At 41.5% G+C, this 16,858-nt stretch overlaps 1 protein-coding gene across 1 annotated transcript in view; it reads left to right on the top strand.

The window, feature by feature from the left end:
• Window positions 1–16,858, top strand: part of OCA2 (OCA2 melanosomal transmembrane protein) — an 866,379-nt gene that overhangs the window by 294,032 nt on the left and 555,489 nt on the right. Inside the window, exon 8 of the mRNA XM_069204281.1 lies at window positions 2,450–2,603. Within this exon, the coding sequence (XP_069060382.1) occupies window positions 2,450–2,603 (154 nt within the window). The remainder of the gene's footprint in view (window positions 1–2,449; window positions 2,604–16,858) is intronic.

Here is a 16,858-nt window from a genome sequence, read left to right as displayed (position 1 = left end):
AGACTCTCCGCATGCGGCCTCCTTAAGAGAATCTAACGTAGTCTCTTTGCATATCACACAGGCTTATTTAAAGTCTGTCGGAAAGGCACATAACTCCGTCGATGCTGAATAACATAACACAACTCAAATATCCGTTACTTTCGTTTAGCACAACAAAAGGATTCGTAAAATATAATTACTAACACTATGAAAAATATCTACAATCAACTACAATGTGTGATAGAGAAGTAAACCAGTAACACTACTTGTGTACAATATAATGTAAGTTCATGCGTCAGGGTCATGTTATTATCTTTTTGCCTATGCCTATTACTGGGCACTAAACTTAGTGTATATATATAGTACTTATAGCAGTAGTACGGGTTATCTTTGTACAAGCTGTACAACAACTAACACTGATATTAAAGCTAGCAGCATCTGTGGTAGTACTACCTCTGGTAGAAATTGCCTCAATATCAGTACTGTGTTAAGTAGTAGCAACATAAGAGCTAGAACTGGTATCGCTACTCAGCTATGGTATTTATAGGAGTCCTACTAGCATGTTAGCAGTATGGCCTATAGTGGTGGTACCATTGTTAGTTGTAATACACCCTTTAAAAGTAATGACGATAGCATGACCAGGCTTCTGGTATTAGTTATAGAAGTAGTAGCAGAAGTGGTGATGATGATACAGTGACAGATTTCTAACCAAGCATGTATGTGACTAGGGTTTGGGGCAAGGGTGCCAAGTGTATTTCTGAAAGAACTTAAGCCCTTAACTTTGTGTCTTTGCTGCTATAACTAATTCACACACTTCAGTTCCTCTCTTAACTTTGAGTTTGAAGGTAGCTCACGAAATGGAGCGAGCCTTAGAGTAGCACATAAATAAACATTCAGCAATAAGTAAAATTTAATGGTGATCAAAAGTTTTTGGCTCACGAAATTGAAGAGTCAAAACAGTAAAATTAAAACAAATTGTGCATGGCTTCACATGCCTGCGTTGCCTCTGTCGGCGCATGCACAAAATCAAATTGTGAATGAGCAGCTAACAATAATGGGACATTTAGTCCTCATTGTTCCATGTAACAGCCAAGAACCTCTGTTTGCTGTCCTATTCTATGCCAGTTGGAACCCCCTGGTAGAAAACGGCCCCAATAGGGATCGGTTCTCAAGTTAATGTGAACGTGACTTTCGGTTTGTAAACCGAATATGTAATGTTTAATAAATTTAACAAGGCAATCTGATGTTTTCGAACTACTACAGTTTCTCCCAGCTAAATTAGGTTTTCTTATATCATTCTATAAAATGGAAGATACACTAAAAAGGATGAAAGGTTAACGGGCAGAGTTTACCGTTTAGTAATTTCTTTTCATTAGGCTGTAATTTAGAGTGTGATAACATTTTGCATTTAAAACTGAAAAACATTTCAGTATGTGAACTGTGCAAGGTTTATCAATGCAAAACTTTCTCTGCAAGTGAAAATTGTGCAAAATGTTTCGCAAAAGAGTTTTCAAAAAATGTTCAAACAATTTCTGCTGCTGAATTTATTTTTTGCAAAACCTCTTTTTTCATCTTTAGTGAACCTCACGAAACTTGCAAGATTTGTGAAGAAACACCTGAAAACTTTGTGCTAATCTCTTATTTAGTAATATTTGATAAGTATTTTTAATTATGGCTGGTGACTGCACAGTAACAGTCTTTCCTGGGGAGACTTCTCCTTCATTCAGCCCTCTGACCTAAACAGTACTTGTGTGAATGTTCACCTGATCACCTTGCTGCCACTGGGGTTTCTTCGTTATTTTTGGGTAGAGCTCCGTGGTCTTCAATTTCCCATTTGCACTTCAAATAGAACATGTATGTTTAAGGGGCTAACATGGGGAAAATCACTCATCTTGAAGACATGAGATGGATAATAAATGGCAAGTGAAAAGAAGCTCACAGTACAATGAATCGGTCCCTCTTCCTCCTACTTACACCTACTTACAAGAAATCACACCTTGTAATGTTATCATAAGTGAGTCAAGACATGTATTCTGACTCAACACTTTTAAAGGAAGAACACCATTATTCAATTGCCATGCACTTTGGTAATAACGCCTTTAGAAAGAGAGGAATGCAAACATACAGGCATTCCCAACCCACATGGTGTGCATTGTATGAGAATATCAAGGGTGGCAATGTATTTTGATGCATGTCTTGTTTCCAGAGAGTCAAAGGTGATGGAAGAAGAAATCTTGGCAAGCAGCTTGCATAAGTGTTCTTCTGTCATAGTAGTCAACCACCCTAGTTGGCCTCTAAATTACCCATGGATGCACCAACTCTTCCTTTTGTGCGTCTAATTCAGTGTTGAAAAATCCACAGCAAGGGCTGTGATTGCTCCAAGCCATTGTAGAGCTTTGGTTTCTTGACCCAACTAATTTGATAATCATTGTTATTGTGACCAGAATATTTTTTTGTTTTTCTGTTGCAGTGATACCCTCTCTATTACGGTTCAAGCTTTCCTGCAAGATACACCGCTCGTACCCCTTTCTATTTCGCATCAGTATCTAATTGCTGGCATTGAAACTCAGGTCACCATTGCTGCAGTTATTTTGGCAGGGGTCTACGTTTTGATCATTTTTGAGGTGAGTTTTTTGCTGTTGTAAATTTTGAAAATTAGTCTGTCATTAATACTGAAGCATGCCATGCTCTTATAATAAAGGAGTCTTTCTCCCCCCTTCCTCTTGCCCTCTTTTTCTGATCCTTGGATTTGTTTCATTTCATTAAATAGTTTGTCAGTACTTAGTTGTCTTCCAATACCATTTTTATGAGGTTGATTCATTATTCATTTACTCTCATGACACCTATTTGAGGTAACTCTGGTTGCCACTTGGTGTCTCTGCCTCTTGCTTCAGGGGATTGTAAAGGCAGTGTGAGAAATGAAGGAACCTGAGCTCCAAATTGTTCACACCTTCCACTTCACTCAGGACTTCAGCAGCAAAAAGAAGGGTTTTTCGGACTGGGGATGGGAGAAGGAGATCATACCTGATGTGATGCCATTGTGTTGGTTCAAAGGGTTAGTCACTTCAACTGCCAGTAACATTTTTGGAATTGATGCCTATTGTTTAACCCACCTTTTTAACCCTTGTATTCACCACAGTCATAACTACTTTGTCTGCTGTACAAGATGGGTGTTTAATATTCGGCTCCAATCCTCCTGAAACATACACTTTTATGTCTTGTCACAGTTGCTCAACAAGAACTCCAATGTTCTATTCTTTCCTGCTTTAGACAGTCTATCTACACCCACAAACAATTTTCAGTAGTTAAGAACATCTGCAACAATTTCATTGAATTTATTGCTAAAACAAATTTCACTGCTGGAGCATTTTCATCCTTCGCAGGAATCGGTGCCTTTTGAGGTGGATGAATCTTTGGACCTTGCCACAAGGTGTGGTAGAACCATTAACAAAATTAAATTGAAACCCAATTAATTTACAAACCATGGCCAATATGGCCACAGAAGGAAAACTTTAGTCAGGAATAGAGTTGAGGGATTTATTACAAACTCAAGCTCAGTCATGTAAACAATTTGCAAGACCAAATTATACAGATACATATTCACCAAGGGTTGCCCAAGCCGACTAAAATTCAGGCGAACTAACATTAATAAATTAATCATTCAAGAAGAATGAGGCACATCAACAAAAATATACGAGATACAGAAATCAAGAGTTGCTCAGAATTAGCAATCATCAGTCAATTCAATTTAACAGTCCTAATTTACCTGGGCACAGAGAAAACCTTACAGTTGGCCAAATCAGGGAAATCCATGTGTGGGACAGAACACCTGTGGGCAAGAGACAAAAAGGGCAAAAATAATTTGGTAAAAGATAGTCTTGGACACCAAGCTGCTATCTGAGATGGGCAATAATAAGGAAAGGTAAAGCATCAGCTTGTAAAAAGCTTGATCAAGAGTCTTCTGAAAGGGGGTAGAAGAAAGGTTTCAAAGGGGCAAAGGCAGAGAGGAAACTAGCTCTCCAAGGGGGCACAGCATTCAAGTATCAGGAAAAAGGGACTCCGCAACTTGTCTTTAGTCATCTAGACCTATGGCGATCTTTGACAGCATCTGAATGGGAAATCTGGAAAGCATCTGACCAAAGTCCAACTAGTCATCGAAATATTAAAGTTCTTAAAGCATTCTGAGTCGCCAAAGCTATCAGTCCAATTTACATTGATGGGCATCATCCCATAGAATTAGATGATAAGACTCTAGACTGAAACATCAACATATTTTCCCAAGTCTGTCAAGGGAACTTCTTCCATCCGTGTGACTCCACACAAGTTTGAAACAATTGTATACTATGGAAGTCCATGTTCCATGATGTTCTGTACTCAAGGGCACTGTTGCACTTTGTCTAAACAATAGGGGCCTATTACCAAAAGCTAGTCTTCTCATGGGAACGAAGTCTGAAAAAAAGATCACGTTAAGGAGTGAATCATCCATTCCTGCACAGTCACAAAATACAAGCTTAACAGGTTGCACTTGGGCTAACAAAAGAGAAATACAGCAATTCATTTATTTAATACATTTTAATAAAAACATGCAACTTATGACCTCCACATCAATAATACTTCATTAATGTGTATGTTACATACACTTTAAACTGGGAAAACGTTAGCGCTTTTCATTAGATATAAGGGGGAAGTACAATGCTTTCATTTTTGCACATATGCTCAGTTAATCATTATGAATTCAATATAGTTTCAATACATTCTGTTGATCTAGAGCCTAAATTACATCATATTATAAGGTAAGTCCTTCTAACATTTGATTTGATTCCAATACCACCTATGTCAAACTCTACAATGGAAATTAATGCACATTAATAAATCCTGTCCGTGCAATTTATACAGTCAAACCATTAGTGCTTTGATTAACATAAGACAGACTGTCACATTTCATTTTGATGACTTTTGCAACATGAGGGACACTACTAAAATGTATTCTACATTATTACTTATGACTAGGGTGACCAGATTTTTGAGAAGACAAGGAAATAAAATGAATGAGACAAGTTGCAAACCATGGGTGCAGGAGGAGGACCGTGTGACATAGACAACCTAGATATGTGAAAATTTAGAAGGTTATCTGCTGTGCTGAATTTCTGTGGCTGAAAGCGTTCCATTTGTTGCCCCTTGTCAGTTGTAAGCACCCTATAGTTGTTTTTTAGTTTGCATTCTAGTACTTGTAGCCAGTTATTAGCATTATCACTTCAGGACTATATATATAAAAAAATCAAAGTGAAGACTTTTGGCCGCTTGAAATCTCTACTAATATAAGGAAAATACAATAATGTGTTGAGGTCGATTCACTTGACAGTGCTAGGAAACGCTCATTTTACTGGACACCACAGGACTGAATATCAATAGTGGTGTTTACCCCTGTATTTGATACTCTCTTGGCTTCCTTGATTCAAATTCTGCTCCAAATTCATATTCTCTAGAATGGGCATGAAGTAACCAGCAAAAGTAAAATGCAAGGCTTCTCCACTAGGCTAAGGGACAAACCTACACTTTATAGTGAAATAAAAGGTGCATACTAGTATTTCTTTCTGGGAGAAAAGTAATACATGGCTGGCCAGAAGAGAGACACTATCCCTTCTAGCAGGAGTACCTTATTTTTATTTACTATAAGTTTTAACATCACATCCTTAAGCAATTCAATGAAAAATTTGACAATATAGCGTGCATTTCTTTCCTTTCTCCAGTGTGCCCCCACAAGAAAAAGGTATCTGCACAACGTATTAAAATCTGACTAACCAAAAGAGGATTTCACATGGTTTTGCAGCACCTGAGATGGTCACTTTACTAGCTTTGTTGCACTAGCAATGAACAAATACCCCCCCCATCAGTTTAATGTTGACATTGGTGCTTCAACCTAGTCTTGCATGTCTGAACTTCTAGATGACTCAGCCCCCAACGTGAGTAACAAGTTGATTTTTAAAAGAGATCTACTAACAAATGCCATAATTAAGAAAATTGGAAGACCGGAGACAGGCTCCTTCCTCTTCCAACCTAAAATGATTAAGGATAGATAGACTATAAAATCAAAATACTAAATGCCGAGGCCACCCATTTCACATCTTTAATTGTCAAGGCCAGAAACCATCCCAAACTACCATTCAACGTGGTTAGATTGGCAAGTAATTTCCCAATCCCCATTAGATTTGAAGACCCTTCTGCTAAATTAAAGTGAAATCTATTGTGCAATCGGTATCTGACTTTCTGTACTCCTAAATGAGGGAGTCTTCCCTGTAAATTCATGGTGATGTGGCATCATTTTGACTTAAACTCAGATGAGGAATTATTAACAATGATCATTTAAGACTAAACCTTCAAACTACTTAGGGGATTCTATACCTGGGAATATTGCTGAAAATGTCATGCCAGATTTTGCCTCTTTTGACCATTCTAGCCACCCCTTTCTTGATTATCTTGTGTTTTTCCAATGTTGGCACATGCTGTGATCCAACTAGCAGAACTTAACAGGTTGGTTCTGTGATTCACAGTTAAGCAATAAATGATGATGCTTTGTGTTGTAGTTGTCTTGGTCCCTTATGTTTCAAGGATCTGGTTGTGTGGTTCATGTTTAGGCTATAGTTTTGTGGAGACAATGGGGTGTTTACGGAGCATTGCCTTGAATCTTTTATATGATCAGAGACTTTGCCTGTGTGAGGCGATACTTCAAAGAGATTTGTGATGTACGGGGTAAGGGTCTGTTAGAAATAATTGTTGCAAGATTTGGAATATAGCTCTAAAATGTTTTGTGGCTGTTGCGATCTTACTTGCCGAGTTAATTACTTTCCCATGCTGCATGGTTTGAATTTAGTGTGTGTAAGTGTGATGATGGAAGACGGTTAGAAAAGATGTGACATTTACAACAACTCTAGCACCATGATATGGCTTCAAATGTTGATTTAGTGCTTGTAGGAAAGTACCATCTTGCCTGGCATGTTAACCCCATTTTTCACTGTATATATGTTGTTTTAGTTGTATGTGTCACTGGGACCCTGGTAACCCAGGGTCCCAGTGCTCATAAGTCTGCCTGAATGTGTTACCTGTGTAGTGACTAACTGTCTCACTGAGGCTCTGCTAATCAGAACCTCAGTGGTTATGCTCTCATATTTCTTTCCAAATTGTCACTAACAGGCTAGTGACCAATTTTACCAATTTACATTGGCTTACTGGAACACCCTTATAATTCCCTAGTATATGGTACTGAAGTACCCAGGGTATTGGGGTTCCAGGAGATCCCTATGGGCTGCAGCATTTCTTTTGCCACCCATAGGGAGCTCTGACAATTCTTACACAGGCCTGCCACTGCAGCCTGAGTGAAATAACGTCCACGTTATTTCACAGCCATTTTACACTGCACTTAAGTAACTTATAAGTCACCTATATGTCTAACCTTTACCTAGTAAAGGTTAGGTGCAAAGTTACTTAGTGTGAGGGCACCCTGGCACTAGCCAAGGTGCCCCCACATTGTTCAGGGCCAATTCCCCGGACTTTGTGAGTGCGGGGACACCATTACACGCGTGCACTACCTATAGGTCACTACCTATATGTAGCTTCACAATGGTAACTCCGAATATGGCCATGTAACATGTCTATGATCATGGAATTGCCCCCTCTATACCATCCTGGCATAGTTGGCACAATCCCATGATCCCAGTGGTCTGTAGCACAGACCCTGGTACTGCCAAACTGCCCTTCCTGGGGTTTCACTGCAGCTGCTGCTGCTGCCAACCCCTCAGACAGGCAGCTGCCCTCCTGGGGCCCAGCCGGGCCTGGCCCAGGATGGCAGAACAAAGAACTTCCTCTGAGAGAGGGTGTTACACCCTCTCCCTTTGGAAAATGGTGTGAAGGCAGGGGAGGAGTAGCCTCCCCCAGCCTCTGGAAATGCTTTCTTGGGCACAGATGTGCCCAATTCTGCATAAGCCAGTCTACACCGGTTCAGGGGACCCCTTAGCCCTGCTCTGGCGCAAAACTGGTCAAAGGAAAGGGGAGTGACCACTCCCCTGACCTGCACCTCCCCTGGGAGGTGTCCAGAGCTCCTCCAGTGTGCTCCAGACCTCTGCCATCTTGGAAACAGAGGTGCTGCTGGCACACTGGACTGCTCTGAGTGGCCAGTGCCACCAGGTGACGTCAGAGACTCCTTGTGATAGGCTCCTTCAGGTGTTGCTAGCCTATCCTCTCTCCTAAGTAGCCAAACCCTCTTTTCTGGCTATTTAGGGTCTCTGTCTCTGGGGAAACTTTAGATAATGAATGCAAGAGCTCATCCGAGTTCCTCTGCATCTCTCTCTTCACCTTCTGCCAAGGAATCGACTGCTGAACGCGCTGGAAGCCTGCAAAACTGCAACATAGTAGCAAAGACGACTACTGCAACTCTGTAACGCTGATCCTGCCGCCTTCTCTACTGTTTTCCTGGTGGTGCATGCTGTGGGGGTAGTCTGCCTCCTCTCTGCACTAGAAGCTCCGAAGAAATCTCCCGTGGGTCGACGGAATCTTCCCCCTGCAACCGCAGGCACCAAAAAGCTGCATTACCGGTCCCTTGGGTCTCCTCTCAGCACGACGAGCGAGGTCCCTCGAATCCAGCAACTCTGTCCAAGTGACCCCCACAGTCCAGTGACTCTTCAGTCCAAGTTTGGTGGAGGTAAGTCCTTGCCTCACCTCGCTAGACTGCATTGCTGGGAACCGCGACTTTTGCAGCTGCTCCGGCCTCCGTGCACTTCCGGCAGAAATCCTTTGTGCACAGTCCAGCCTGGGTCAACGGCACTCTAACCTGCATTGCACGACCTCCTAAGTTGTTCTCCGGCGACGTGGGACTTCTTTGTGCGATTTCGGGTGAGCACCGTTTCACGCATCCTTGTAGTGCCCGTTTCTGGCACTTTTCCGGGTGCTACCTGCTGCTAAGAGGGCTCCTTGTCTTGCTCGATGTCCCCTCTACCTCCTGGTCCAATTTGCGACCTTCTGGTCCCTCCTGGGCCACAGCAGCATCCAAAAACGCTAACTGCACGATTTGCAGCTAGCAAGGCTTGTTGGCATTCTTTCGGCGGGAAAACACTTCTGCACGACTCTACAAGGCGAGAGGGATCCGTCCTCCAAAGGGGAAGTCTCTAGCCCTTTGCGTTCCTGTAGAAACTGCAGCTTCTTCTGTCCAGTAGAAGCTTCTTTGCACCCGCAGCTGGCATTTCCTGGGCATCTGCCCATCTCCGACTTGCTTGTGACTTTTGGACTTGGTCCCCTTATTCCACAGGTACCCCAGATTGGAAATCCAGCATTGTTGCATTGTTGGTTTGTGTCTTTCCTGCATTATTCCTCTAACACGACTTCTTTATCCTTAGGGGAACTTTAGTGCACTTTGCACTCACTTTTCAGGGTCTTGGGGAGGGTTATTTTTCTAACTCTCACTATTTTCTAATAGTCCCAGCGACCCTCTACAAGGTCACATAGGTTTGGGGTCCATTCGTGGTTCGCATTCCACTTCTGGAGTATATGGTTTGTGTTGCCCCTATCCCTATGTGTCCCCATTGCATCCTATTGTAACTATACATTGTTTGCACTGTTTTCTAAGACTATACTGCATATTTTTGCTATTGTGTATATATATCTTGTGTATATTTCCTATCCTCTCACTGAGGGTACACTCTAAGATACTTTGGCATATTGTCATAAAAATAAAGTACCTTTATTTTTAGTATAACTGTGTATTGTGTTTTCTTATGATATTGTGCATATGACACTAAGTGGTACTGTAGTAGCTTCACACGTCTCCTAGTTCAGCCTAAGCTGCTCTGCTAAGCTACCATTATCTATCAGCCTAAGCTGCTAGACACCCTATACACTAATAAGGGATAACTGGGCCTGGTGCAAGGTGCAAGTACCCCTTGGTACTCACTACAAGCCAGTCCAGCCTCCTACAGTGCTTTAACGGTAAGTCACCATAATCAATTTAAAATTGGATTATTGGAGCAATAATTGTATTGTCTGCTTAGCTCTTTATCCTGAGATGGCACCAATAATGATCCAGACTACTAAAACCGTCAATAAAAGGATACAGAATGCCCAAATAGCTTTAATGTGTCTGGATAGAGTAAGAAGGTTAACGTAGCGCTGGAGCTGATCTGATATTATGGATACTTCTCCCAAAAATGCACCACACAAAACTGTTTGAATGTTTGATAATAGTTAAATATCATAGTTTTACTGGTTGGAAATGCAGCAACTGACCAGTCACATAATTAGGGGTGTCTATGCATCAGGAAGTACTGGCCGTATGTAGTGGTAGTGGCATCCAAAATCATCAAAGGCTCAAGGGGAAAGAGATGGAGCTGGCTGAGAGTAGTAATCTTGACCCTGTTCCTGTGCTTGTGTCTACTACCAGCAGAATGAATCCAGAATAGCCCCTGCAATGATGGGCTTTGCTATTTTATTTGCTATAAATAACTGTAAGGAGCTGGTGATACGTTGCTTGCCCTAATAGATGTCTGATCGCAGCACTGTGTGATCTGGGGGGTGGGGGGGGGGGAGAGGAGAAGATGGTAATGAGCGCTACAGAAATAACGCATAGCTGGTTGGAAGTTGTTAGCCGCTGTAGGGTAGGCCAGCTGTCATACAGCTAATACATACAGAATGGTCTTTGGAGAAAAGCAGGCAGTCCTTGCCAGGACAAGCTAAATTCCCGGGGACCTGGTTGCTGCCCATGCAGCACTAAAAATGCACAGAGAAGCAAGGGAAATGGATAATAACTATTATTTTGGCATGGCTGTCCACCATTTCCCAGACACTGAACCTTGGGAGTAATTTTCAGTGGAGGGCACAGAAGGTCTGCAGATGAAGACAAAGGCAAAATGGGCAGAGCCAGCACCGATTTGAATATGGGTAATGGAAGGCTCTTGCCAGGATCCCATATACAACTCATCCTGCTCTGAGACATTGTTGCAAGTATTGATAACTCACAATGAAGTGAGACTGTAGGACATTGGGTTTTTGATTGAAAGGATTGAAAACCATTCTCCAGCAACAACTATAATCTTTGCCAGAATGAATCACAAAAGGCACTAAACCAGCACTTAAACCTCTGGTAGTCTTCAATCACAAGAGCAACCCAGACATCCTTGTGAACCTGGGTAATCAACCGAAAAAGACTCACATTGGTTCACACAGAACTCATTCATAAATTAGTAATAGTAGTTATGTAACAGCAATCTAACTGTTGTTGCTATAGTATATACAAGTTAAAATAGATCGTGTTCAGGAAGTTCTAGTAAAAAAATGGTGTATTCATAGCATCAACCTATTCTTATAGGTATTCTAAAAGCATATGTGCAAAGTGATCCTCGTTTGAAAGAACCACAATCACAAGCATGAATATATAGTGTGAAACAGCTAAGGGTTTGTTGGCACACAAACAACTGCATAACAGAGAATTTATTTGGACAGGCCCACTGTTGACTGTAACAAAGTATATCATGAAATGGCAAACAGTTTGTTTGTGACAAGTGTCGATGACATTTTGATCTTTAAAATAACCCAAAGGTCTGATCAGGTCAGGAAATTATTAGGGTCCTGTAGAAATTCAGAACATAAGGTAAGGAATGGGATACCTGTAATGGGAAATGTATTCAAAGATACTTGCTGATTAACAGAGGAAAATAAACCCTTGGCCAAGCTGTGGTTTACAGCATGCAGACCGTGAAATAATCTTCACTGTGTAAAGGAATACAGTTACATAAGGGTGTGGGTATCTGGCAGTAGTATGGCAAGAAAGAATAAAGACAATATAAACAAAGAAAACAATGTCTAAATTTATCTAGCCAGATATAGGAGTATATATTAATCTTCCCCATGTTTATGAAATCAGCACTCACAAATAATCCTATCGGGACAAAAATCAAATGCCTGATCACATCGCCGCAATCGGAGTTTGGTGTGGGCCAATGCGCCTTAACTGATGTCTTGCAGGAGTGAGACTTTGAGCACACACAAACAGTAATAAAGTGTAAAGATAACAATAGATCTCCCGCTCCAAATTAGAAAATATAGAATGAAATTTAATAAAGAAATAAGACCAAAAGGCAAAACTTCATTCAGTACAGTTTAAGATATGCAATATAAAAGTTTAAGTAAAAAAGCACTATGAAGCAGAAAACGCTAACTGTGGGTATTTGGTAGCTCTTGACCCGGATGTTCACAACTACAGGTGACCATGGAGTGCTGGCCAGATACAAGGACCAGGTTAGTCCCACTGAAAGTCATCTTCTTAAAGTCCAACATGAATAGTTCAAACTGTTAGTATTTTACAGGAGGAGCTCAACTAATCCCAATCAAGGGCCCAGGACCTGGGGGAAGCACCTCTTGGGGATCAGGAACTCAATCCAGGAGAGGCCAACAGGGCTCAGTCAGGGCCAGTTGCAGGTCCGGCCAGGGCCAGTTAGAGCAGGTCAGCTGGGCAGTTGTGGGGGGCCTTTGCAGATTGCTGTGTCCCAGTAACTCAGAGCAAGAGGTCAGCAGACTGACCCTTAGAATTACTCCGGTTAGCCTGTGATGAAGGGAGCAGGTCTTGTCTGCCTTCTCATAGACCTGGTCAGGCCTCAAGAGCAGGACCGTCCTCTGGAGAATAAGGCAGGCCTCCTTCTTAAATATCCACAGATCCAGGAGTGTGCTGAAGAGTCCAGCAAGTCCAGTATTTATACTTTTTGCCAGCCTTTAAAGTGGGGAAAACTTCTAGGCTACAGCTCCCCACCCCTCCAACACCCCCACCCTAGTTCTGGAAATTTCCTTCCTTTGCCCAAGCTCCAAGTGGTCTAGGGTGACCATTTTTAAGAAATAATGGCTGGGTGTAGATTATTAATGAGTTTATTGGCGCTGCATACAATGTCCCCTGGTCAGCTCCTGATTTCCTGGCAACTCCCACTTGCTCAGCTTCTGTGTACCTTCAATCCAGATTCCAGAAGTGGAAGCTTCAGGTTGCTTAGGAACCAGCATCACTAAACCAAGGCTAGGTGCATTACAATAAGTATTTCATACATGTTTAACTTGCATTAATGTATAACTTAGCTCTGTACGCTGAAAAATGGGAATATAACAGGCTGGTGTCAAGTTCCTTTGTGAGTGTGTTGACGGCAGCCCTTTGAAATGTAAGTGGGGCAGGGAACAGCCTGCTCCTCCCACCATGGCAGGTTAGCCCTCTCCCAGTAACACCCACTTCTTATTGTTCACTGTCTAGGTCCAATACACTATCCTGATGGAGTAGCAGTAAATATGCCCATGCAGCTGAAAACTCCTAGAAGGGCTCATAAAATTTAGGGTAGGGTAGGGTAGAGCAGGGCAGTGACACAATTTTGAAAATTGCTCTTTCAAAAAGTTAATCTAAAATCTGAATTCACCATTAAAATGGAATTTAAATTGCAGTTCATTTAAGTCCAAACATTACATTTGTACCTGTTCCCAATCAAAAGTTATTTTAAAGGAACAACGGTCCCTTTTGACAACAATCACACTCTGATTAAATCAATGGGTTTTATTATGACTCAGTGCCTCATATGAAATTTATAACCACATTTATTACAATCAAAGGTAGTGGAGGAGTGCCAAAAAGAACACAAAATAGTTCAATATACTCAGGCAATTATAAGTGAGGGATGTAAAGAATATTCGATTTGCGCCACATTCCATATTTAGCCACAGGTCAACCATTTTCAGATCATTTATACAATACATTGTCAGTGTGCCAAGTCATCGACGTTTAGATCCTATTGAAATATAAGAGTCATCATCTGGACATTTCAAAGTCAATGCCTGAGATTCAACTGTTATTAATGGCAGAGGGCCTCTGATGTAATTTGAATGACTTAGTGATCTCCAGGATAGGATTGAAACGCAATGAATTAAGGAATTGGTCCTCAGGTCACGGCTTGTTTGAGGCAGACCGTATCAAGCGTGGGGAATGGCTCGATGCTTCCCACCAGAGTATGTGGGGAGGCCTGTGTAAGAGACGACATTCAGCTTCCGATGCTATCAGATTATACATGTCTTGGTAAATCAGCAACCTCAAATGCGATCTGGTGAGAACCCCCGTTTTTTTTTAATCTGCTCCAGACGGGGTATTTACAAGCAATTTGCATCTTGTTCACAGGCTTTCCTGCATAATCCGGACCATTGTTCCTTCAAAATAATATCTACCCTTTGCTACAATGTATCCTTGTGTTTTCCCTTGTTTCTTTGCCCAGTCAAAAGTTAGAACTTTTTTAAAGTATTAAGGTAACCCAATGTGATCCAATAGGAGGGGTAGGACCCACATTAGTGAAAAACGAATTTGGGAGTTTTTAACTAATGGACATGTAAAACTTAAACCCACATGCCCTATCTTTTAAATATAATGAACCCTACCCTAAGGGCCATTTAGGACCTACCATCGGGACAGGCTGCACCAAGAAAGTGACCTTGTTGGAAGTATGTACTGCCACAATTAACAGGAGTAATGAACTTGGAGGTTCGACAAAGTATAAAGCCCTGTGGTAGTGAAATGATAAACTCACCATATGAGCCCAAAAGAAAGGTGTGAAAACTCTAGACCTTAAGGAAAGTCTGAAGCTGTTAATTTAGTGTACCTTAGTGTTCACCCAGAAACTGAAAGCAATGTGGAACTAAGAAGAGAAGTGAGCATTGGTGCTAAAAAATGTCCAACCGAACCTTCAGGAGTGGAACGTGTGATCCCATCAAACAGCTGGCTTCTGCCCTAAATAAGAATGCAACAGAGTCTGTAGAGGGACATGAAATGGTGGAAGCAGATACCATAGCTACCACATTGGTAGTACAGAGTCAAGATTGAAAGTGTGTTGAATCACAAAAGCAGTACTTCATGGAAAATAGTAGAGGCACCTCTTGCAGTTAAACTGGTGCATATTATGTTTGGGCCATACTGAGAAGGTGATAACAATCAAGAGGGGACAACCAACGATCAATAAAAGTCACATAAAGACAATGAAGTCAGAGAGCCTTCGCTGAGTGAAATATATATGCTCATCACGGTACTTAGAACAAAGGCCTAATCACAATACAGTGTTTAATTCTGATAACTTATCACAAATGTCTTTGCTATCAATTGCAGACTGAATCAAAGATGCAATGTCTTCTATTAGTGAGGTGGAAAAGCAGCTGAGACTGAAGACTGGACTACTTCTTGGTGAGCAGTTAGGGGGATTAGTCTGAGCAACTATGATATTCAGTGAAAATTGAGGACTCTGAAACAGTCCGCTTCATAACCACATACATGTTTTAGGTATAAAACAAGATCAATAGAGATCTCAATTACACAGCTTTGTTCCTAACATATTTCAAAAGATTTTTCTAGACCTAGATTTAGACTCCGTATAACAAACTGTCACATTACTTTCCGTTCACAAAACCATCCACAATAGGTCCTTATCCACGCCCTATTCTGGTATATGTTGGCAGTTTTTACGAGACAAGTAGTGTGTGCAAAAGCTCATCACCCTTCCCTGGTCGGTGTGGGTAAAATAACGTTGTTTCTTTGTTAGATCTGACTTTTGCAAATCTACCACTGAACATAGATGAAGACTGTTTAATGTGATCTCACCTTTCCAGGGTCTTGGTGCATAAGTTTTTATTCAAGAGACCTTTAGACTTGGGTTGTTCGAAATGACCATACTTACTTTTGCAACTTAGAGACATAATGAAGATGAAGCAAACGTCCGAATCTACACAAAACCACACAAAAATCTGACTTTCTGATTACATAACAAGGGGCTTGCCTAAAGGTTTAAGGATTGGAAAAAATAGAAAAAAAAATGTATGGGCTATTATCAAAAAGCATATGTATTTATAGAGGAACTTATAGGCACCATGAAACATGAGAGAACCAAAGTGCTATTCACCGGTGATGCAATCAGGCATTTGGTTTTCCTGCAGAGGTAGGTAGGGAAGGGGGTCACAAGGGTACAGGGTTCACTGGAGGGTATGGGTGGGGGATATGTGGTACTGAAGCTGTTGAGTCCATCCCGTTATTTTGGAAGAGAGTTGGTTATTTTTATAGGAATAAAAACAATTGAATTATACCCAACTGACACTGAAGAGTATATCCATGCATGAGGACAAACTCCGTGTTTGTTTTAATGTGCCCGATCTCAGTAACACATTAAGGCGATGCATGACAAACTAAATCATTAAGGTTGTTAGGAACGGGATCTCTGGTTGGCAGTCAGTTTGCACTCTGTCTAAGCAGGGCCCTTCACTCTAGTCAGGGTAAGGAAGATACAGGTCTCAGATAACCCCTGCTCACACCTTTGGTAGCTTGGCTCAAGCAGTCAGGTTCATCTCAGAAGCAATGTGTAAAGTATTTGTACAAAACACACACAGTAACAGTGAAAACACCACAAAAGGACACCACACCAGTTTAGGAAAATAGCCAATATTTATCTAAATTAAACAAGACCAACGTAATCAAAAATCCAACATACACAAACAAAGATATGAATTTTTAAAATAAAGAGTCTTGATCCACAGAAATCAATGGATGCATTATTTTAGCACAAAGTACCCGGTATGCGGCAAAAGTAAGGGCGACAGTGTGTCAGAAAAGCAAGCGATACCTTGATTCCTTACTCGTCGGTGAGGACGTGTGCTGATTCTTTATTTGCACCGGAGGCCGAGCATCAGTTCTTTTCTTACAAGGGAGGCTGTGTGTCAATTCCAGGTGTGCAGCCTCGTGTCCGTGCGGAGATGCTGAAGACTTTGATGCCCAGGCTCCGTGTGTGGAAATTTCCGACGTGCTGTACAGAGTCCGCGGTGAGGACTGGCACCGACATTTCTCCAG

Source organism: Pleurodeles waltl, chromosome 8, assembly GCF_031143425.1.
Source record: "Pleurodeles waltl isolate 20211129_DDA chromosome 8, aPleWal1.hap1.20221129, whole genome shotgun sequence".
Lineage (NCBI taxonomy): Eukaryota > Metazoa > Chordata > Amphibia > Caudata > Salamandridae > Pleurodeles > Pleurodeles waltl.
The sequence above is the reverse complement of the archived record's forward strand: the minus strand, read 5'-3'. Positions and strand labels throughout refer to the sequence as shown.